General features: G+C 39.4%; 3 protein-coding genes and 1 pseudogene across 4 annotated transcripts; 2 read left to right on the plus strand and 2 right to left on the minus strand.

Annotated features, from left to right (window-relative positions):
• Positions 1-1,593: 1,593 nt before the first annotated feature.
• Positions 1,594-2,689, minus strand: LOC309690472 (trace amine-associated receptor 13c-like; the record flags this gene model as incomplete). Its single annotated transcript, XM_082507501.1, has 2 exons — positions 1,594-2,407; positions 2,523-2,689. 2 exons carry the CDS (start codon positions 2,687-2,689, stop codon positions 1,594-1,596), a joined length of 981 nt encoding a protein of 326 aa, XP_082363627.1.
• A 1,807-nt stretch (positions 2,690-4,496) lies between these two features.
• Positions 4,497-11,009, minus strand: LOC309690473 (trace amine-associated receptor 13c-like; annotated as a pseudogene). Its single transcript has 2 exons — positions 10,945-11,009; positions 4,497-5,196 (listed from the first exon to the last, which is right to left on the minus strand). The product of its transcript is annotated as a trace amine-associated receptor 13c-like (transcript).
• Positions 11,010-14,172: 3,163 nt separating this feature from the next.
• Positions 14,173-17,410, plus strand: LOC309690474 (trace amine-associated receptor 7h-like; the record flags this gene model as incomplete). The annotated part of the gene is made up of 3 exons (XM_082507502.1): positions 14,173-14,372; positions 16,591-16,607; positions 17,016-17,410. 3 exons carry the CDS (start codon positions 14,173-14,175, stop codon positions 17,408-17,410), a joined length of 612 nt encoding a protein of 203 aa, XP_082363628.1.
• Positions 17,411-23,083: 5,673 nt separating this feature from the next.
• Positions 23,084-24,287, plus strand: LOC309690318 (trace amine-associated receptor 13c-like; the record flags this gene model as incomplete). Its single annotated transcript, XM_082507325.1, has 2 exons — positions 23,084-23,256; positions 23,474-24,287. The coding sequence occupies 2 exons, from the start codon at positions 23,084-23,086 to the stop codon at positions 24,285-24,287; spliced, it is 987 nt and encodes a 328-aa protein (XP_082363451.1).
• Between the last annotated feature and the right edge of the window lie 642 nt (positions 24,288-24,929).

Genomic DNA, 24,929 nt, shown 5'->3' on the forward strand with positions numbered 1-24,929 from the left:
TTTCTCTCACTGAAAATACTACGTCCAGACGAACAGAATCAGCATTTTGGGATTTTCTTACCTGGATGATTGAGCATGCATTAATACATTATTACACAATGTAATAAAATTGTTGTGTAACGCTTCTCAAAGTTTTAGCTATAAAACATCTTGTTTAATTTGCATTTATTTATACCTTATTTTGCTGGAATAGGCAGCCAGTCTGTCTATGATGACATCATACACACTGTGTGAGGAGTTGTCGTTATAGGAGTATAATTATACAAATATTGGTGTCGGGACAACAAACACCTAACAAAACTATGACCACTAAGCCCTAAACAGTCTTTTCAATGGCAAAAATGTATTTTTAAAACACAGCTATTGTTACATTTCTTACATTACATTTTATTATTGTTGTATATAGATAATTATATAAAATGAGTAATAAAAGCTTAAGCCTGCTTATACATCTGTCTTATTTTCATTACTTGTCATTTCCAGTTAATGTTAACATAATTTTGGAAAACCTTTAAATTTGGATAGAAAGTTATTTTTATGGAATGACCTATTTCTGTAGGCCCCTTTAAAAATAAAATACATGGTAATATGGTACTTATGAAACCAGTATAACAGTGGTAAATGATAATAGCAACAGACAGAGAGACAATACTAAAGTTAACATTTGTCCCGATTCGTGATTGAGGTGAGAGACAAACGACCACAAGTCCAAGTGCGTCAAAACAATGATTTTATGTGGAGGAAATACACCATCACAATCCTCAGCATGAATCCCCCAAAGAAAGCTTACTCAGAATGTTTTATGTATTATTATGCCCCTTCATGCGTCAAAGCAGATACATAACATGCATAAACTACTATAACCACAACCTTTGACACATTCAAAAAGAGCATTTTCTCCGTCTTGACGCCAGGTGCTTCCTGTTGATCTTCTTACTCTCGCTTATCTCTGGAACATCAGAACCACATCCTACAAAAAACTGTCACTTATGCAGGCACAAAATGCAGTTACAAGCAAAATATGAGTCTATATACTATGTGTGTGTGTGCAGGTAAACTGTGTGTGTCTCGCACTGAGGTCGAGACACCTCAGTGCACTCTGTCTCATGTCTCACCTCGCCAACTAAAGCTTATAACCTCTTACTAGACAGAAAGCCAACTCCTCTGTAACTGAAACTATATGTGTAATATATTGAATAAATGTTTTAATCAAATGCCGCTACTCAAAGCTTAATAAAAAGGATATAAACGAATAAAAAGGATATGAATGAATAAACATGATATTAAAATGATATAATCCCCACACATTCTTTAATCACACTGAGCCAAAAGCTGGATAAAGTCTATGTAAAAAGTATTAGAACCTTTAAAAAAGTACTTCATGAAATTTTACTGGCAATTTCCTTCTCGGAAGTGGCATATAATATAAATAATCAAATAAAAATAAGAAATAATAAAATACATTGCCGCAACACTATCATACTTTAATGACATTTTCTATATTTCCTCATTTGTGACAAGGTCAAAATTTTCATTTTCAGATTTCAGAATTTATTGATTTCAATTGTTAGTAGAGTGGATTTCCTTATCTTTTTAAAACATGTTTGCTTCACTAGTGTCATGCTTAAAAATCTGCAGAGTGATAATAAGTTTAACAGCATTTCTAAACCAAGAGTAAAAAAGGGCATACATCAGTGGGTTTAGACACGAGTTAATGTAAAACACAATGATCAGAAAAAATGTAGATGAGTCATTGATCACATTTACTTCAATAAGAGAGTAACAGTAAAACGGAAGGTAACATGCGAGAAACACAACTACAAGAACTCCAAGGTTCCTGGCTGCTTTCAGTTCAGATTTGTTTGCTTGATTGCTTGAACGCTGAAGTGTGACAGCTGTAACATGAGAGCGCATGGAACGAGCTTGAGACACAGCCACCACAAACACTCTCATATAAAGAACTATGATAACAGATACTGGAAAAATAAAAGATAACACAAGATCAATAAACCGTGCAATATCATTAATGACAAACACACACTCTCCATAACAGGAATTATACCTGGCCGGCTTAATTAGAACATCCTTTGTTAAAAGACTGCCGTAGAAGGTTGAACAAAACCAACACAAACAAACACAGAGTTTGACTCTTGCCACGGTAATTCTGGTGGGGTAATGAAGAGGGTGACAAATAGCTACATAGCGGTCAACTGAAATGAGAACTATGTTCCAAGTTGAAGCACAGAAAAGACCGGCTGTCAGATAAGTATAAACAGAACACATAAGATCACCAAGTACCCAGCAGGCCGTGTTTCTAATTATTTCTAGTGGCAGCATAAGGAGACCAGTGAGAAAGTCTGAGACAGCCAGAGAAAGGAGGAGGATGTTAGTGGGTGTGTGAAGCTGCCTAAGGAGAGAGAAAAAAAGAATATATTACACATTAATAATGTAAAAATGTCTTCACTAATTCCATTGGTTTTTAAGACTTAAACTACAATTTCAGCTGAGAAGTTAATTTCTGCCTGAAGTAAGAGACTGAGATGATGACGAGAAGGTTTAGAGCAGCAGTGAGCAGAGAGATGCAGCACAGCACAGTGTTCAGCAGCACAGCTTTGGACCAGTGAAATGTTGGCTTCCTGCAGGAGCTGTTGAGGAGTTGTGGAAAACAAAGCTCGGCTTCTTTCTGCATCTCCAAAATCATACAGCTGCAGCTCTCTGATCAGAGCTTCTTGTCACATAGGGGATTTATCTCGCCACACCTCCACACCCCCTTCACCTCTCCTTCTTCTCTTCCCTACCAACAGAACCTCATACACAATCAACAGATTGTGGTTCTGTTTTATTGTGTCCTCCAGCAACGTACTGATCACTTTCAGTCGTCAAGAACTGAATGACAGTGGCCTCAGCCTGAACGCACACTTTACAGCATCCCACCCGAGACTGCAAGATGATCAAGCACTCTGTGGGTTATTTTTGGGCACAGGAAGCAATGCAGATGATAAAAGAAACACTGCAAAATCTCCAGTGTTAAATTGACACTAGAAAGTGTCTATAGTTGTCCACTCTTTTGAGTGTTAAATTAACACTTTTGACAGTATTAGATTTCTAATAGTAACCTAGTCAGTATTAAAGATTAACAATGACTAACATTAGCAGTGTGTTTTTTCTAACACTGAAATGTTACCAGCATTTTTAGTTATTTTCCAGTGATAGAAAATCAGCACTACTCAGTGTTAGTCATTGTTAATCTTTAACACTGACTAGGTTACTGTTAGAAATCTAACACTGTCAAAAGCATTAATTTAACACTCAGGAGAGTGGACACATAGACACTTTCTAGTGTCAATTTAACACTGGAGATTTTGCAGTGTGGGCTGCAACCAACTCTCTCTTATCCATGTGCATATGCTGACCATCAACATAAACCTGACCAGCAACGGGCTTTAAAGAAGCTTTACTGAAGCCTTTGACAAAGCAAGGGCAGCTGTCGAGCAGGACCACTATGACAGTGTGATTGAGGTTCAGGGCTTTAGCAGCAAGGACCTGTTTAGTGAGGAGTTGTAATACTGTAGTGGCAAAGATGAACAGCTGGAGGCAAGAGACGAGGCAGGATGCTATGGTGTGGAGTCCAGAGCAGTTGTTGGGGGAGGATGAAGTGTGAAATCAGGTTCATTCGCCTGGGATTCTTGAAGGCTACTGATCTAATCCACCCATTCACAGCCTCACTGTGGTCCAGATACATGTCAGTAAGAATCTCATGGAAATAAAGAATTATTTCTCAAAGAGCTTATACTCCTCTTCCAGGCTGACATCGTTATGTGGTTGTGGGGCGGTTGTCACCACCCATCTTGAGGAGTTTGCCCCCTCACATATACTAATGTGCCACAAACATGACTTTAATATCACCAATCATTCCCATTTTATTACGGTGTATCCATATAAATGGCCCACCCTGTACTATGACCACAGAATATGTAGATGAATGTGGCGGTCTGTGGCGTGGGGAGGCAGACACACCTGAGTGGCATGAGTAAACATGCCACACCTGTACTAAAAGAATGAACTAGGTCCTCACTGTTGTTGTTATTAGCGTCTGTGGCTGTGAGCTGCAAAGCTGCAACCAGTGTGTAAACAGTAACAATAAGAAATAAAGTTTGTGAAAAGCGTAAAAGTGGGTGTGATTCCTGTCACAATGAATTACTGTCTACATATTCTACAACAAAAGCAGTATCTGTAAAGTGACAATTAGTTTCAAAGCTTTTATGAAAAAAAGGATAGAACAAGGCATAGATCACTGGGTTTAAACAGGAGTTTGAAAAGAACAGACTGATCACAATGAGCGCTGTGATGTTTACAGAGATTTTATTTTGAAAGGTTGAATGTTAGGCGGAAGGAGAGGATAGAAAAGAGGGACAATGAAAAACGGTAGATGAACAAGTTAGCGCTGCAGACTGTGTATCTGCTGCAAGCCTGCGAATTAAAGAATGGAACTGAGAAATACTGAAGGTGTCATCATTAATGTTTGAGGCATGCAAACATTACAGGAGCTACTGAGCTAAAGTCCTCCCTTATAAGAGAGACACAGTAATATGGGCAGAAACACAGTAGAAACACAACTACAAGAACTCCAAGTGTCCTGGCTGCTTTCAACTCTGATTTGTTTGCTTGATTCAGAGAACACTGAATTGTGACAGCTGTAACCTGAGAGCACATGGCATGAGCCTGAGACACAGCCACCACAAATACTCTCATATACAGAACTATGATGACAGTAATTGGAAATATAAAGGATAAAACAAGGTCAATAGTCCTTGCAATATCATTAATGACACACTCTCCATAACAGGAATTATACCTGCCTGGTTCAATCAGGTAGTCTTTTGCATAAAGACTAATGCTGGAAATAGCATAAAACCAACACAGACAAACACTGAGTTTAACTTTTGCCACAGTAATTCTGGTGGAGTAATGTAAAGGGTCACAAATAGCCACATAGCGACTGATATTAGAACTATGTTCCCTATTGAAGCACACGTAATGTTGCCAGTCAGATACCAATAAAGAAAACAATTAAAATCACCAAGTATCCAGCAGGTGGTGCTTTTTAAAATTCGTAACGGCATCAACAGGAGACCCACGAGAAAGTCTGAAACAGCCAGTGAGAGGAGGAGTATGTTGCTGGGTGTGCGAAGCTGCCTGCAGGGTAACAGAAAAAATAAATAATACACATTAAAAATGTTACATTGTTTTTAGTGAAAATTCCATTAGTAGAAATGATTTATTAGTAAGGCATGATTCAATTCTTGTTTAAAATACACAGAATGTGCCAAACTAACTTAACTCATCACTAAATTAAATTACAGTCTAAAGATAAACCTCACCTTTCAGCTGAGGTTTATCTATGCCCAAGGTGGGGCAGCGAAATGATAGTGATAAGATAGTTGAGATTATGTCATATGTTAATTATGTCAAAATGTATTTAGTGAAATTGTTTCCTTATTAAGACACGGTGAACCTTACACAACTTAACAGTCATGGTTGAGCCAAAGACATTTATTAGTTTCACTTAATGTATTCTTTGCTAATTCCAATGATGCAAATCTCACTTTTCATATATCTAAACCTTAATCTAAGTTAATTTAAAAGTTGGTCTCTGCCTGAAGTGGGAGACTGAGATGATGGCCAGAAGGTTTAGAGCAGCAGTGATAGAGCAGCAGTGATCAGAGAGATGCATGACATCACAATATACAGCAGCATAGTTGTAGAATAGTGAAGTGTTGGCTTTCTGCAGGAATCGTTGAGGAGTTGTGGAAAACAGAGCTCTAGTCCTTCGTGTATCTCCATCATCAGGCTGCTGCATCTCATCAAAGCTTTTCCTCACAGAGCTCATTTATCTATTTTGTCCTTCACCCACCAGTCCCATCCCTCCTCTTTCTAATGACACAACCTTTGGAGCTTTCTTTTTTTCAAACTCGCTCTCTCCCACAGTCAACTTATAAACCTTTATTTTTCTGGACTCAATGTTGAACATTTCTATACAAGCAGACACTTGGGTCATAATTGTTAACCATCTTCATCTTTTTTTTAACAGTACTAAAATGGGATGACTATTTTATTTTCAACTTATGTCTGCAGATGATACTACAGGCAACTTGAGCAGACAAGCCTCATCTTCCTATTGAAATCTGAACCAGGATAACCAAAGGGGATCACTCAGTATCCAGGAAATCACAGAACTGTGTTACGGAATAAATATATATTCTTAGTGCTTATTTTCTGTTTATAATGTTTTATAGAGGCCAGTGTAGAAAAAACGCCACTTTGAGTTAGAATGTGTGCTAAAGGTCACAGAGTACTGTGTAAGACAGGAAACTGCAGAAGACGCTTTGTGCAGGCCTGCAGAGTACAGGAAGTGAAACTAGAGTGCAGCGCAGCAGTTGTTTTGATCAAAACCATGTGTGACGTATGACTGATTATGTTATGCTCATTTGGCTTGTAATGCTTCAGATCTGCTCAGGATTTAGCCTGTGCACATCTACTTTTCCAGAAATGTAGACTAAAGAGGATTTTTGAGCTTTGACCACACTGAGTCGGGTTTTTTCTTGGTCAGTAAAAGAATATAAAGGAACCGGATTTGATCATTGGTGCCGTGAACCCGGATTCTTTGACGGCTGAGAGGACCAATTTGGCCATGAGGCAAACAGAGGACAGGTCCAAATTTAAAGTTAAGCACCACCTGTTAAAAAAGCAAAGTGTGCTTATTAAATTATCTGTTCGCCGAGTTGATGATCTTCACAGTTAAATTGGCTCAGTTGTAGTAAAATTAAGCTAAATTACAAAATTTGTTCAGTGGATTTCTGGTGAAATATCCTTGGTGATTTTGGGAAATTTGTGATAATAACAGTAAAGTCTGGGGAAATATCTGATGAAAATGTATTACTGTTAATGTTGGGTTGAATTTTAATGTTCATGTGTTGTGTGCAATGTTAACTGTGTTGTGTCAGCCAAGAGAAAAGAGATTAGAGTTGGTAATTAGGCACTTGTTTAAGGGATTTGAGTTCCCATTTTGGGCAGAAGGCTGGGCCTGGACATCAGTAAACTGGTGGTTAGAGTCCCCAGTGGTGTTTGAAAATTTATTTAAATTGATTTAGGACGGGGAGGGCGATCCCTAGGAGTGCACACAAGTTCAGGGGTGAGAACCCCCTCCTTGCTTCGGACGTGTGGCAAGACCCTGCGGCGTCAGGATTATCTCAGTTGGCCACTGCCAAGACTTGGGACCTTGGTTAACGGCCAGTGGTCAGGGACCACTTTTGGTGCATTGTTTGAGTGAAGAGGCCGGGCCTCGAGCATGACCACCTCAACATAGAGTGGCTGGTAAAGTTTTAGGCGAGAGATGCTGGTAAAGTAAAGCTTCCGGTAAAGCTGCGGGTGGGGGAAACACTTTTAAATTAAAATAAGACTTAGAAATCAGGCCTCTGTCCGGGACAGAAACGGTTTAATTGATTAATTAATTTGGACCTGGGCTCATAGGCTTTTAAAGTTGTCAAAATTGTGTAGGGAAAACTGGTACCAGTACAGGATGATGTAAAGTGTGGTAAGGAAATGGAAATAATGTATCTTGGCATTTGGTGTTATTTTGTTATACGTATAAACGTGTGAATATATAGGAAAGTGTAAAATTGTTCTTTGGATGCATGATCAAAAGTGCATATTGTTTTGAAAGTGTGATAGAAAAAGGGTGTGGCTTGTGTAAGAGAAGATCTGCTAAAGGAGCTGAGTGAATTGTGCCGCAGAGCTGAGCTAAAAGAATTGTTATGTGTGTGGAAAAACTGTTAATTGTGCTGAAGATATCCGCTTGGCATCTTTCTTGGCCTTAAGACAACAATTCTGATGGCTAAAGATCCAAACGGGACACAAAAAAAGAAAAAAAATTGTGCTGAAGGAATTCTGATAAACACGTTGAAGACTTTGATGTGAAGGATTTCGTTTGGTTAATGCTTGCAAATGTAAAGACCTGAGTATATATTTGTGTGAAGCTGCTCAATTTGTGTGTGTGTGGCTGAGGGTGCATTCTTAAAATGAGTACATTAAAAATGAGTAGAGTTACAGAGGGTACAGTATATAGAGAGTGAACATAAAACAAGAGTTCGATTAGGTTGCAGAAATTGATGAAATGGAGTGAGGTGAGGAGTGTGTGTGAAAACCGCTGTGTGTGTGTGTCTGTGACAGGAAGTGAAATGTTTGCAGGCAGTTTGGAGGAAATTGCCTGATGTGTGTGCAACGTGAGAGAGAGAAAGATGTCTTAAAATCTAGATAGAAGAATTAGACAATGAATGTGTTGATAACTAGGAAAATTATATTAAAGAAATGTCTTAGTGTGTTGATACAGGTGCCCATGGACTTAGCTCAACCTCGTGGATGAGTACAGCGGCAAAATGATAGATTAACTTAATTGGGACGACAAACAGGCCAGGTTTTGGCTCAAAATTTCATAGGTTCACCTCTCATCCTGTCCTTATCCTGAGGAGAAGCTTAAAGGACAGTCAATCTCTTCATGAAGACATACAGAGCAACACTGTGGACTTGAAGAATTAACAGCAGGCAAAAGCAAAAGACAGCACAACTGAGCTAAAACTCTGAAGGGTCCAGCAGCATGTACGAATACCATCATTGATGGAAACATGTGCTCTAATCACCAGCTGGGAAGTGTACCAGTGACATTATTGTGTGAAAGCACTTGATGGGACTGTCTGAGGTTTATGTTTGCCATGCTGGGAGTTAAGCGGCAAAAGAGACTGAAAAGAGGAAGAGAGAATAACAGAGAGAAAGAAACAGCTGATTTGGGCCTGTGTTTGCTGGAGATTTGGGAGGACACACAGGCAACTGTGAGAATAGGGGACGAGGACGGGTGAGAGGTGAAGGCTGGTCTTGTTAAAGTGAGAGCATATGAAAATTGATGCTGAACTTGTGGAGGTTTAGAAATGTCCAGAGCATCGCCACAGAAAGGTAAATAAATAAATTATAATTTAGTGATGTCCCATAACATATTGTTACACTAGTAAGCAAAACTTTTCTGTGATTAATCTGGCAGATTTTCGGGGTTTTGTTTTAGTAAGAGTTTTTCTATACATGGACATGTCCAGAACTGGGCCCATTATTTTTGTAACAGTGCACTTAGCGAAAACCTGTCAGGTGTCACCCTTATGGTGATGATGTTTTCTGTTTTGATGACTTAGAAAAAAAAGAGCTGATTATTATTTTTTGTTCTAAGCAGGCCTGCAAGATTGAATTAACATTTTTGTGAGAGCAAATATAAGGTGAGCTTTTCCAGATTACAATGGGCTGAGGAGACAGCTACCTATGGGGACCCGATCAGTCCAAAATCATAAACACTTGTTATTCTTTTTAAAATGATGACGTCATCTTCCTGGTGATGGACACTGGAAAAGGTTGCGCGCAGGACTCTATTATCAGTAATATCTCGTGTGAATGCAGGTGAGTGTGTGTGCATGAATGTGTGTGACTGGGCTGTGATGGACTGACGATGGGGACTAAAGTGTTGACTGACTTGACACTGAGACAAAGACTGGACCAACATTAGGATGAGTAAATGTTGACAAATATTCACAGAAAAGGGTGGATGCTGTTAGGTTTTGTATTGTTGATTGTCATTTATGCTTAGAAATATTTAACCATATATGCTTAGAGGTGTATAATCAATTGTGTAGTGATAGGATGTGTGATCTTTAGCAGGCTACAAAGGCTTGGTGTGCATTCCAGAATGCACACCTACATCCTGGGAGCATGGGAAGAGGTCGTACCTTGTTTTATTGTTTTATGGTAGGATTAACGTAGTTGAGTCTAAGTGCCTTTTACATATAGATGAACTGTTGGATTTTCCAGACCAGCAGGTTAAGGGAAGTTGTTTATGGGGTCACACTCTGACCCCACACACACACACACACACACACACACACACACACACGGTACTCTTTGTTGGTATGTAGACGTCGTATGTTAATGAACCTATGCATATTCATGTAACCTCAATAAAAGAGCAGTGTTACGGGGGAGCAACTGGGGTCAAGCGAAGGAACGGACTTTTGTCCGGTTCTCTCCCGTGCACGAGAAACATGAAGAACTTTGCCTACTTCGTGTCTTGCTTGCTGTGTAATTATATTGTCTTCAACGTTCCAGCGAATAGGTTCAAGCTACAAACCTATCAGATGCTTTGCTTTGTTTTGTTTTTGCTTTTGGCAGGAGCAGGGGGATAAGAGAGAGAGGGGGAGACTGTAGATTCACATGAGAGTGTGGAACTTCAGATTAATTTTGGGGGGCTGATGTTTGCTTTAAGAAAATTTTTGATATCACTCATGTAACCATTAACCATAGCAGGCCACTGTAGAAGTCAGTTAAATGTTATAGAGGAAAATAGTCAGAACCAAAACAATATTCATGAATTACATAGGGGAAGGATAGATTTGTCACATTCAAAGTACAGTTATGGAATAACAAACACTGGTCCAAGTGACCCAGGTTTTTCCCTTTAAAATAGTAAATTATTAAAAAAGAGAGCACAACCGGTAGGGGCATGCGATCTGTCAGGGTTCCTGGGTTGTTGACCCAGTGTTTTCCGTTTTGTCATCTTCAGTTTATTTTCACATCTGTTTTCTGTGGCAGCATACCGCCTGCGTATTGTGTTCCAGTTATTCCCACGTATCATTAGTCAGATTATGTTCAGCTGTGTACTCACCGGTCTTTCATTATCATCCTCACCAGTCTGTGTATTTAAGCCCTCTGTTTCTATTCGTTCACTGTCGTGTCATTGATGTTACGTTGTCCTTCCCGTGTGTTCCCTCAGTTCAGTCAGCCGTTCAGTTGTCTAGCCAGTCAGTGTCCGTTCACCCTCTGTTCACCCACTCCCTATAATAAACCTTCACCTACCTGCCAGTCCTGCGTTTGGGTTCCTTCTTCCTCGCCTCCACACAACGCCTGACACGATCGGACATGGTACAGCAGGAAAACAAGAGCAAAGTAAGAGAAAAAAATAAAAACGGGGTTCTCAAATGTGAAGTTCATGTTAACACACAGGTTTTGTTTCTAGGTAGTTCTGTGGATGTAGGCTCTGGGTGGAGCCAGGAGTTCAAAAGATTTGACATGATAATTAAACTGATTTCATTTTTTAACACAGGTTTGCAGGCCCGGAGCAAATATACTCGAGAGGGGAATCGCTGAGGTGTTCTGAGGAATAATATGACTAACCTTTTTCTTTTAATTTCGTAGATGTGGTGAAGCCTTTTCATTCTGTGTGACACATAAAATGTGTTGGCATCTTAACCTGCTGCTCCAGCATGCAACAGCATAGAGGATGGCAATGGGGTGAACAGACTCACAGAAAATCATAAGCATTGTCCGACAAATTAAAACACCCTCTATGAGCAATTATTTGACGACAACGGGAAGGAAAAACTCCCTTAAAGTGGTATTTAAACAAAAAAGTAACAAAAGGCAAGTGAAGAAGAAACCCTCAGTGCATCATGGGAATCCTCCAGCAGCCTAGTCCTATTGCAGTGAGGGTTCAAGGTCACCTGATTCAGCCCTAAGCTTTCAGCTTTATTAAAAAGGTTGCTTTTAAATGTAATAGAGTGTGTCTGTCTCTCTTATATATTTGTTTAATATCCACATTGAAGGACATATCCTGTTTAAAAATGACTCCAAGACTCCTTACAGAATTATTGAAGGCCAAGGTAATCCCAGAGTAAGTATCTGGTTTGCCACTATTTTCCTCAGATTTTCAAGACCGAGTACAATAAGTTCAGATTTATCTGAATATAGAAACAGAAAATTAGAGGTAACCACGTCTTTATGTCTTCAAGACATTCCTGTACTTTAACCTGGTGTGCTATCTGATTCATGGCTAGATGATGCTAGGGGTCATCTACATAGAACTGAAAATGTACGCTATGACTTTCAAAGATACTGCCTAAGGCAAGCATACATAAAGTACATAAAGTAAACAGCGTTCATCCTGGCACAGGACTTTGTGGTACTCTGTAATTAATCCTACCGAGTGAAGAAGACTCCCCATTTACATGAACAAATTGGAGTCTATTTGCCGCGTTCTGATATAATTCATATCACTGAATAGCGATGACTAGAAATAGAGAATCGAGACAGAAGCACAAAATGGACCACTTTGGAGAACCTGTCAATTATGGAAAATATGACAAAGTTGCTAGAGCAGTACGGCAAGCCGGTGACAAAATCTAAGGCAATGTGAGACCAGGGCTGACTTAAAACCGTTAAGGGGCGTAAAAAATGCCAAAACATATTTGCATGCATCACCTTCTAAAGAGAGTCACTAAAAGCATTTTAACAAGGAAATTGTCCTTGCGATCAAAGTGTGCTGTGTGGAGCCAGTGCAGCACATGGGAGTGTGCGGTAGGTGGAGCAAATAGCCTGTGAGGTGGGCCGCAGCTGGATCAGGCTCTTCTGGCTGTGCACAGCGCACCAATGTCTTGATTTCCCAGGTAACAGCGCCCACTACACAGGATGCAAGTAAGATATGCACTGGTTTCGATGATTCAGAGGGTTCTTCACAGTTAATTCATTCAGTCCTCCAAAATCTATACAAGGCCTGAGTTTATCATCCTTTTTGCTCAAAAGAAAGAAACTGGTGGCGAGAGGTATGGACCAAGGTAGATTTAACCTGGCTTCCAGTGACTCCTTACTGTACTTTTCCATAGCTGTTTTTTTTTTTTGGGGGGGGGGTCCAATGAGATTGTCGAAGTGGCTTGAAGTGGCCAGTACCAGCTGTGGCTGCCAAGCCTGTAGTGTCTTGTTGCACTAAAAAACTTTTTTGTCATTTGACGTTGTCCTCAAGCTCTCATTATGTCAAGCTTATCTAAGAAGCTAATCTAAGTTTTAGCTAATCTAAGTCTTTTTATCTTGGTTCTAAAATGTAGGTTGTGATTCTTTGTAAAGCTGTTCTGTTTTTGTTTGTATTGTTGTTATTTTATTTTCATTTATTTCCCTTTCCATTCCTGCTGGCACTGGTAGCCAGGCTCTTTGTCATAACTTTATGAACACTGTGTGAAGCAGTTCTTTGTCCACCTCTATATTATACAAATGGTAGACTAAGGACAATAGCCACCTGGCAAAATTGGGATATGCGAAAAGTTGACCCTGAATAGACCTTTTGACCTCTAAATAATCCCCCCGTAGTCCCCCTGTACCGTTAATAACATTGTTTTAGTTTTAGCCTTTATCTAGGCTGAAGTCGTTCAATGTCTTGAGGACTATGCTGCCTGTTCTCAATGGTGGCAAGTTCAGTATTCTATGTGGCAGTGCCACAGCACTCTATCACTCTCCTTCTTGGTAAAATACCCCTACGCCATACACAGCCTGGAGGTGTGTTTGAGGTCACCAAAAGATGCTGTGGTACCCACACTGGTTCAATGTGCCTTCAGTTTTGAATTAATCCCCAACAGTGTATTAGTGTATTTTAATGTTAAGACTAATATCTCATAATTAGCATCATATATTTGTGTTTTGTCTTTTACTGCACACAGTGCATTGTAGAATAGTTTTGAACTCACACGGATACTAACAGAAACAACACTTCCTCACAACTTCCTCACAGGAATGTGGCCTCGATCATAAATCTGCTGTTATAGTATGCACTATAGGGCTTTGGAGTTGACGTCACGCCGCAATGCATTATGGGAGCGCAGCGCCATTTTCGGGGTCTACGAATCAACACAAACACACTGTGTTGGAACGACGACTACGAGAAAGATGCTTAAAAGCAGCTCAAAAGAGAATGAACTGTTTAGAGACCGATTGCGTCCAGAGGCGAAGCAGCGGTACTTGCAGAAAATAGCGTGCATTGGAAATGTGGACCCGTATGAAATACGGCCGTGGAGTAGAAACCCTGAAGACCAACCGCTATTGACGTAGCCTGACCTTGTCTGTGGAGTCAGCGCGTACAAGTCGTCATTCAAACAAAGGTAAGTCAGCTCGAGTACTGCGAGTGAAATGCTTTTGATTTCCCTGCAAACATTCACATTAGTGCAGCATAAATTCATTCATGAGGGGAAATTACAGTGAGAACATGTGAAGGCTGTTAGAGGGATAACATAGTGAGATCTTATGTGTTTACTTTATATTTATATGACCAGCAACATTGTCTGTGCTTCAATAGGGAACATAGTTCTCATCTCAGTTGACCGTTATGTGGCGATTTGTGACCCTCTGCATTACCCCACCAGAATGACTGTGGCGAGAGTCAAATTTAGTGTTTGTCTGCGTTGGTTTTATGCTGTTTTCTACTGCAGTCTCTACATGAAGGATATCCTAGTTGAACCAGGCAGGTATAATTCCTGCTATGGAGAGTGTGTGTTTGTCATTAATGATATTGCAGGGATTTTTGACCTAGTTTTCTCTTTTTTTGCTCCAGTTATTATCATCACAGTTGTTTATATTTGAGTGTTTGTGGTGGCTGTGTCTCAGGCTCGAGCCATGCGGTCTCATGTCACTGAATCAAGCAAACAAATCGGAGCTGAAAGCAGCCAGGACTCTTGGGATTCCTGTAGTTGTGTTTCTCTCCTCTCTTTGAACTCTTGCAGAGACTTCTGCACTATTTTCCAGACATACTGCTTGTTTTCATAAACCTCTGTGCAGTTTTTCCCAGAGTAAATAACAGCCAGAGGTCTCCTCACTTCTCTGTTGTATATGGACTGTTGCGAAACAAAGAGGGGATGCAACACATAGTAAACATTGCCCTTTCCCAGAGACGTGTTGCTGCCATCATATTGAAACTGATCAATGTTCCCCCCACACACTATTAGATACTTAAATGGAGAAACCTCATGAACACAAGCATGCTCCCACGCACAGATTTGCACACAGATACAGACTCACAATATCTTAGTCGACTGCTGTCTCTAAACATGTCATGTATCATTAATACTCTGTCCTGCTCAGTAACATTTAATATTTATTATTTAGTGGTACTTATGCATATGTTGGTTGTTGCTATGGTTTTCCTGCTATGTTGTTTCTTTTTAACAGGCGTTGAAGCAGATGTTCAGTGTGTTTTCAACAATTCTGATTGCTGCACTGCGAGACAGGGCAAGCAAAAAAAGTTCCATGTCCTCTTTTTAAATATTTGGTGTATTTTCTGTTACTTGTTATTTTGGGAATACAAATTGTATTTATGAGGTTTACAAATTATTGCAATTTGTGTTTTCTTTTTAATGTTTTTGGCATTTAGCCACGCAAATAGCCTGGTGTGGAGTCAAATCCAGGCCTTGGCAGTAGATTTTTGTCGTACGGGCTGCCTGCTCAATCAATCAACAATGCCAGCACCCTGCATTCTGTGTTTTTTTTTTCTTTTTTTACATTTTACAGAGAGCCACATTTTTTTCCTTCATATTTTTAAAGGGTGCACATTTTCAAGATTCAATCAAATAGAAGTGCCTGTAATTTAACATTTATTGTTCATGTCTTGTCCCACAAGCGTAATCACAGACAACAGTTGATTCTGTGACTGCTGATTATAACTACGTTGACAGAAAAACTAAAAACTGTATAAAAGTCTGTATTGTCACTGCAGTTACAGAATGACTGAAATCTCAGTGCTAGGAGGTTTTGTATATATGTTATAACATCATCATATGAAACTGTATGATGTCAGTTTTGTTGGAACAACACTAACTTAGGTATCTTGATTATAAATGAAACTAACATAAGCATCAATTACACAGTAAGAACAAATTAATTGTGCCATAAATCAAGGATTGTATTGATTGCCTGTGTGTATTCAGCTTATCTGGATTAGGTGCTGCATAAAATATTCATCTTAACTCTTACATACTGATTGTAAAAGGAGAACAGAGACAATTGGATGGCTGATTTGTAGATGACTGTTTTTAGGCCCAAGTTTGTAGTTTTGGCCATTAAAATGTAAATCTTCTGGTTTTAATTGTGATAGATATGTTTGGATGGGAGACGGAGAAATCAAAAGTGAAAAGTACAAGAGGTTGTGTGCACAAAAAGAGGGAGGATATCATTCTCCAGGGAGCACAACAGTAGATGGGAGGTATGGTAGAAGGAGATAAATTTGTTGTATGACAGAAAATTCTGATTAGACTGCTGCAGGAACCTGATGATGGAGATCCAGATGCATCCAGAGGCAGAGCTCTGTTTTCCAGAGCTACTGAACAGTTCCTGCAGGAAGCCGACACTTCACTGGTCCAAAACGGTGCTCCTGAACGTTGGGCTTTTGTCCATCTCTCTGATCACTGCTGCTCTTAATCTGTTCATCATCATCTCAGTCTCCCACTTCAGGCAGAGATTAACCTCTCAGATGAAACTAAAGTTCAACTTTTAGAAAATCAAGTTTAGTAATTAGTTAGTAAATTAGTTAAGTAATTAATGAATTATGTCAAGATGAATGTCCTGTGTGTACTTCATCATGACTGTATAGGTTTTATTTCCTTAATTGCACCATGCCTCTAATAGAACATCTTCATTGAAGATATTTTGACATGATTAATGTGTAATTTATAATTTTCTGTCTCCCTGCAGGCAGCTCCACACTCCCAGTAACATCATCATCCTCTCTCTGGCTGTCTCTGACTTTTTTGTCTGTTTTTTGTTGATGCCGGTAGAAATCTTCAAAAACACGGCCTGCTGGGTATTTGGTGATCTCATGTGTTCACTTTATACTTATCTGAGCTGCATTCTTATCAATGCTTCATTTGAAATGATTATTCTCGTATCAGTTGACCGCTATGTGGCTATTTGTGACCCTCTGCATTACCCCACCAGAATCACTGTGCCGAGAGTCAAACTCAGTGTTTTTCTGTGCTGGCTTTATGCTATTTTGTACAACATCATCTATACAAAGCATGCCCTGATAAACCCAGGCAGGTATGGTTCCTGCTATGGAGAGTGTGTTTTTGTTGTTGATGATATTATTGGAATTGTTGACTTTGTTGTATCTCTTATAGTTCCAGTTACGATCATCGTAGTTCTGTATACGAGAGTGTTTGTGGTGGTTGTGTCTCAGGCTCGTGCCATGCGCTCTCATGTTACAGCTGTCACACTTCAGCGGCCACTGAATCAAGCAAACAAATCTGAGCTGAAAGCAGCCAGGAACCTTGGGATTCTTGTAGTTGTGTTTCTGGCGTGCTACTGTCCATTTTACTGCTACTTTTTTCTTGCAGGCAATGATCCAGCTGCTTCTTCTGCATCTTCTATCCTCATTGTTTATTATTTTAACTCTTGCCTAAACCCATTAATGTATGCACTGTTTTACTCCTGGTTTAGAAATGCTGTTAAACTTATCATCACTCTGCAGATATTAAAGGCTAACAGCAGTGAGATCAACATACTACAGAGATAATGCGGAGTGACTTGACTAACATCTGCTATATAAAGATTTCAAATCCAGTAAATGAATGTGTCCATAGTCTGGAAATATAAAAATGCTGTCTTCTATGTATTGAGATGTGTATGAATTCAGTACGATAAAATTTGTTTAAATGTTAACATTTAAGTTAACTTGAACATGAAGAGCATTCAGCTTAAGCCACTTTCTATTTTATAACCAATAATGACATTGACTTTGGCTGTGTTTCTTAAACACACATTGATTTACAGCTGTGTTGTTTTTCTAGCTCTGATACAATTGTATCATATGCTTAATACCAAAAATTTTTTTTCTCAAAAATCAAAAGTTAGCTAACTATTTCCACACCTGTGAATATGGCTAATATATTAATTAGCATCTCAGTAAATGTTACCTTTTAAATATATCATAACAGTTTTGAGGAAAAAGAAGGCAATCATGCTAAAAATCCATCAATAGAAGAGAAGCAGGTATGTAGGTTGTTTAAGTAGATTGTTTTATCTAGTTAATAAAAATGTTTTTTCTAGCTTTAACTGCTGTTTTTAATGAACTTTCAAGATAATGAAGTTGACAAATATGTAAACTTCCTTGAGAAAAAGTAAAGAATTTCCATGAAGGAACTGTTACTAAAATATAGTTAAAAGTAGAAACTGATAGCACACCATTAAACATGCCCTGCAAAGTTTGCCTCCCCTAATTTAGCTGAGCTGAGCTGAGCTAACGTGGCTAACTAGCCTTACAGTTATGCTGTTTTTTGATGCATTAGCATTGCAGTCTTCTTTCAAACCTCGCTTTTAAACTTAGTATTCTGTAAACCTCAGGTGGGTTACGTTTGCATCTGGCAATAAATATCTATATGTACATAATTTTTCTGTTGTAAGGATAGTTGAGACTTGCTAGAGTCTTAAGCTACTTTCATTTTCATTAATGCTTTATAATGGTACGACACTCCATTTACATGAGGTCAAACAAAATACTTAACAACTAGTAAGTGCCTGAATTAACTATGAATTACAATATGAAATAAGTATTAATAAAACCTCCATTAACACACTCAAACAATGCACTTATATCTTAATCATTATATATATATAAATGTGCTTCTAAATACTTGAATCACTTATTTAGACTTTGTACATTTTACCATGAACAAGTTATATATGAGCAACACTTTATAAATGATCAGAGGTGGAGGAAGATCTCAGCCTGGGCGTCTATTGTCTTGTGTAGTCTGGAAGATGAGTGGATGGCGGGGTGGGTGGAGTTTTCTCTGTGGTGGGGTCGTGTGGGCTAAGTCCTGGGCTCTGTGGGGCCAGGCAGCGCCGCCGAACTGTGCCCCGGTCCGGATGGGCCTGGGCCCCCTTTCCCTGGCGGGTTGCAGAGTATGGAGATGCCTACTGGGGTCAGCAGGGGAGCTGGCCCCAGGGAGGGGTCACTTGCCCCTCCCTTCCTTCCTTTCACCCCTGCGTCATTGCCCACCTCTCAATTTTAAATACACGTAGACACTGAGGGCTATCAGGACAGGCTATGCGCTTACCTGCTGCTCTCTGGCAGGTAGCTCCATGTCCTCCTGGGTTTTAAATGCACCTTAGAACACACATGCATCAACACTACATATGAGCGGGCAGAAGAAGCTTTGGAGTCTTTACACACCCCCGTTCTCTGCAGCCTGTCGGAGTGGGGGGGCTAGGAGGAGGAGATGGCCGCCCGATCAGGGTCTGGAATGTGGGGCCTCCCTGCTGCTGCCGAGTCAGGGCAGTCTGCTTCTCTCCACCCCAGGGAAAAGGGTAACACTACCTGGCTTGGGTGCAGTTTCCCCCCCTCCGAGGGCGCAGCTGGCTGCCGGCGGAGCTCACGGGCAGCCCCCCCTCCTGGCTTCTGCTCCGCAGCTACTGAGTGATCCCTCATCTGGGACTCTCCTCAGCTCTTTCTGGGACAGTCGCGCGGCTGCCCCTCTGTTGGTCTTCCTTGGTTTCTTGTGTTCTGAGGGCCTCTGGATGTCTGGAGATTTGATCTCCTCCATACCTGCTTCATGCCCTGGAGGACGGGGCAGTGGCTCCCCACACCCTCTAACAGATCATTACATGTAGGAACCTTTTAAATACAAGCGTGCTCATGCTCACAGGTGTACACACGGGTGCTCACACACACAAACTACACCCTTTTTGGCTCCTACCTCAAAGCACACTGTGCGCTGTTGTTTTTCCCTTTATCCCCGTCCCTCTTCCCCGCTGTTTTTCTTTCCCTCTTTCTTTCTCCCCTTTCTTTTCCCCAGTCAAGTCTGTCCCGTATTTAACAAGTGAAAATAAAATAAACAATAAAAGGTGAATCAAATTGACCATTACGGCAAGGCTGGGATGGTCAATTTGGTAAAGTAAATCCATTGGGCATCTTTCTTTGCCTTTAGACAATAATTCTGATGGCAGAAGAGCCAAACGGGACAGGCAAAAAAAAAAAGGGTTCATTAATAGGAAGGGATGTAGAAGTGAAACCATGGGTGTGGTCTGTACAACAGTTGGTCCAGTTTCAATTTCTTTAACACTATGACTTTGTGTTAAATGATTATGCCTCTTCCTGTTAACCATCATTTGACACATTGTTGTTATTGTGACCAGAAGATCTCTTTTTTTTTATCCATGTCCACTTTCTTTGAACCCAAAGCCTTTCTTACTCCCTCTTCCCATGCTGCACGTGCCTTATCATAATTCTCTTTTGCTTTTTGATGCAGGGCTTGTATTGTATCATTAGTTGGGAGTGGTGCTCCTGGATGTGTAGTGAGAAATCCTTTTTCCCACGCCATCCAGACATCATCGAATCATTTTTACGATTTTGCCCTTTTTTTCTTCTCCGTTTCTCTTTCCAACATTTGGCATTTACAAAGTCCTTGAGGTGTCTCATATTGCTGGGAGCTGCTAGTTCTTCTTCATTGAATGTTGCAGGGGTGGTAGTAGCCATTGTAATTTTTCTTTTATATTTCACTCTTCCTATATAATTATACCTTAATTATTTTGTTGCTCGTGTATTCATTTACTGTTTTTAATTTGTTATTACTTATTTCAACATCATCTGTTATTTTATTATTCTTCCAATTATTTTCAATTTCTTTCTTTCGTTGCTTAATCTTTTTTTGAATTGCCAGTATTTCTTTATGCTTTATCACTACTCTTTGTTGATCAATCAATTAATTTTTTTTATCCTGTCCTCAATTTTTTTCCTTAAGTTCTTACTCAATGAATTTATTTATTGTACTTGTTTTATTTATTAACAGTAAATGGACTAATTCTATACTACTTTGATACTACTTTTTCACTTTTATTCAGCCCTCCCTCTCTACAGGTTTTACACCTTTTAAACAAAACAAGTACCAAACCAAAAACAGACAAATACATACCACAACAACTACACGTAAAATAATCACATCGTGACGCCTCTGCCTTTCTAAATGGAGGGACAGTAACTGCGTGTGTGTATGTAAGCGTGTAAAATCTGCAGATAGTCAGATTAACATTTTGTCTCTATCTGCCATTCTGCAATTTATTCCATATAAACAATAACGTGGCGCACAGCATGACGTGAAAAAAGGCACATACCTTTGACATTGCGTGACGAACTCTGTATTTCTCGTCCACACTAAACGCAAAAAAGGAGTTTTAAAAAAATCTCAGTTTTCGGTGATTCGAAACGCCGTTTACGTGTGGACGAAACAGCTGCGTTTTCACAAATACCCGTGTAGGTGTGGACGTAGCGTAAAAGAGTTAGTAGTTTATTTCATTGCTACCTGTAATTTATTGCAGATTACTTGTATTTGCTTAATTGTTTACTAAATGTTTGAGGTGTGAAATAAACTGCAATGGAGCAAAATATGGGTGTTTGTGGTTGGAGGATGTGTGCGTGTGCACGCGGGTGCGCGAACATTTTTCTTGTAAAACAAAGGGGGGCGCAGCAAAAAAAGTTTGGGAACCACTGCCATAGACCAAAAACAGTGACAAACAAATACATACATTTACACCCCTATGCTCAAAACCATATTCGGCTTGCTCCTTACTTATTGAAAAAATCTGTGTATATGCCCCGTTTTTTCCCAAGTTCAGACACGGGTTGATTCTCAAAGAAAATAAATAGCAACATTAATTTGACATAGCATAGACCTTGTTAGCTGATTGGAGTAAAACCTTAAATTGGAGGAACAGGTCCAACTTGCCTACACCAAGTCTACTTCCTGTGTGCAGAGATGTGTGGAGTCTGTAAAAGTCCTTAAAGGTTTCAAGTAAAATGTCCAAAAGTCTAGGGGAATGTGTGTGTGTGTGTGTGTGTGTGTTTGAAAGGGGACAGCAAGTTCAAAATGGCGTGAGATTTCTGTTGCAGCTGGCCTACCACACTCTGTTGTGGAGCACGGGAAAAAATCAACTGGTCCATCAACAGGATTGGCTCATCATCAATATCAGATCCAATCTAACGCATTTAACAAAAAACCTGACCTGTCAACGACAGTGTCATAGGACATACTGAGTTTGTAAAAATTAACACTTCACAATTTGTTAGCAAATAAAAAATTACTGCTTGTAACATTAACCATGCTTACAATTGAAAATAAAATACCAAAATATGTAACACTCTTTTTAAATGCTTCTTCAGTCTTCTCTCAATAATTTAAATATTTACAATTTCAATCACATTCTGAATAAAAAATACCACTGCAGGACATTGCCTCAAGTTTTCTTTTAAGCAAAATAAAGTATAGCTTTCTACAAAACATTGTAAACTATTTCTTCAGTAAATGTTAGAAATATTTTACTCACAGTGAACTCATAAAAAGTGAAAATAAATAATGAACAGGTAAAATAATTTGCTCACCGATCTCACAAGAGGACATTTTAGAAATGACACTCTCTCTAAGCCCTGATTTTCTACGACCAAAAATGCAGAGAGAATCAGAACTAGTTAATAGTAATTACATTTGAACACACTGTTTTAGCAGTATACATGCATAAAATAATTTTTAGTATCTGCAGTGAGTGCTAACTCTTCTTTCTGTATCATTTTTGTAAGTTTTACTGTGAATCTCGGTGTCCTTATTTTGTGCTAGTGTGCTCAGAGCTCATGTGGCAGCCACCAGAAAAGAGGAAGGTCTGTGCTCTCTCAGATGGAGATGGTAATTGGGACAATGCACCAACTACTAGAGATATTAGAGGAATATTAGAGATTGGATATTAGGGATGAGGTCCACAGACTAACCCTGATAGGTCCCCTTCTTCACTTTGATTGCTCCCTTCAGCCAGTTTACTAATAGTTTATTGTAAGAACAAATTATGTTCACCAAGTGAAAGTTGCATTTCAGAATACAATAGGTGAAGTGAAATTGGAGTGGAGCAGGAACTCCACAGGTGAAGCAAATGCAAAGAAATCAAAATTGCCCACATGAGAGAAAGACAGAAATAACAGGAGAGAGGACTGGGAGAGAGAAAAAGAGGCACAGCAGAGCAAAGGAAAGAGAGGTTGAACAAAATAAATTAGGTGTATGACAGTCCAAGAGGTTGTGCAGAGAGAAATAGGAGCGAATTCTACAGAGCATGAATGAGAGGAGGAGACAGATCAGACGCAGAGATAAATCTGCTGTATAATAATGAGATCAGGTCAGAGAGCTGCAGAGGTTGTAGTTGTCTGATGATGGAGATACAGAAAGGAGCTGAGCTCTGTTTTCCACAACTCCTCAACAGCTCCTGCAGGAAGCCGACGCTTCGCTGGTCCAAAGCTGTGCTCCTGAACATTGTCCTGTCCTGCATCTCTCTGCTCACTGCTGCTCTAAACCTTCTCGTGATCATCTCAGTCTCCTACTTCAGGCACATATAATGTTTCTAAAACTTAAACTGTATCTTCATTTAAAAAGTTTAACACCATGATTTATTATCTAAATTGAAATTAATTTGGCACATTCTTGGTCAATTTAAACCACAATATTTAATTTTTATACACCTTAATGTCTTTGTCTTACAGTCTTAATAATGGACCTTTTTACATTTTAAAATTACTAATATATTCTTTTTTGTTCTATTTCAGGAAGCTTCACACACCCAGCAACATCCTCCTGCTCTCTCTTGCTGTCTCAGACTTTCTCATGGGTCTCTTGCTGATGCCAGCAGAAATCCTTAGAAGCATGACGTGCTGGGTACTTGGTGATCTTATGTGTTCTGTTTATTTTTTTCTGACTGTAAACATTACCTGTGCTTCAATAGGGAACATAGTTCTTATATCAATTGACCGTTATGTGGCTATTTGTGACCCTCTGCATTACTCCACGAGAATTACTGTGGCAAGAGTCAAACTCAGTGTTTGTCTGTGTTGGTTTTATTCAACTTTCTACTGCAGTCTTTATACGCAAGAAATGCTGATTGAACCAGGCAGGTATAATTCCTGTTATGGTGAGTGTGTGCTTGTCATCAGTGATTTTGCTGGAATGGTTGACCTTATTTTATTTTTTATTCTTCCAGTTTCTGTCATCATAGTTCTGTATATGAGAGTATTTGTGGTGGCTGTGTCTCAGGCTCGTGCCATGCGCTCTCATGTTACGGCTGTCACACTTCAGCGTTCATTGAATCAAACAAACAAATCTGAGCTGAAAGCAGCCAGGACTCTGGGGGTTCTTGTAGTTGTGTTTCTGTCATGCTACTGTCCATTTTATTGCTACTCTCTCACTGATAAAAATGCTGTCAATGATCCAGCTACATCTTTTGTGATCTTTATCTTTTATTTTAACTCTTGTATAAACCCTTTGATCTATGCCTTGTTTTACCCCTGGTTTAGAAATGCTGTTAAACTTATTATCACATTGCAGATATTCAAGCATAACTCCTGTGAGGCCAACATACTATAAAAAGACTATGAACCCTGCTCCAGTAAACTGCTTTAAATCAGGAAATGGGCCCATGTGGTAATCTACTGCATTAATTACAGAGGGAAAAAAAGCATTTTTGACCACTTCAATTCCACGAACACTAGCATTCAAATTACTTATGCCAGTAATCATCCACAACTATTTTCAGTTGCAGATGATAAAGGACTCAGAAACTTTATTCATGCAAGCCCATATGACAGAGAATGTGCATCTTTTTGCTTTGCATATTTTAATTTATATTTTATTGTGTTGTGGTTTGCAGTGTTTTGTGTTGTTTTAAATTTGTTTAAAAGGAAAAAGCTGAAATTTAAATAGTTAGGAGTTGAAATGCAAATAGTTGGTGTTTGTATTTTATAATTTATTTATTACATTTTACATGATGTGAATAAATAAAAGTATCACCCAAGCGAAAATATAACAAAGTGCGCCATACAGTCAAATGCCACAACGAGCAATCCCTTTCACGTCCCCATAGCATAGCTACCCGGAAGCCATTATGTCCTAAACTGCACCTAGCTGCTACTGTGGGGATACTTCCAGGCCTAACCTGGGCTTACCATAGAACCAAGTTCGCCAGAGCTCATATTATATTTTTACATGTTGTGGAGCCATTTTTGGGAG

This window comes from Aulonocara stuartgranti (assembly GCF_965226115.1).
Source record: "Aulonocara stuartgranti genome assembly, chromosome: 16".
Lineage (NCBI taxonomy): Eukaryota > Metazoa > Chordata > Actinopteri > Cichliformes > Cichlidae > Aulonocara > Aulonocara stuartgranti.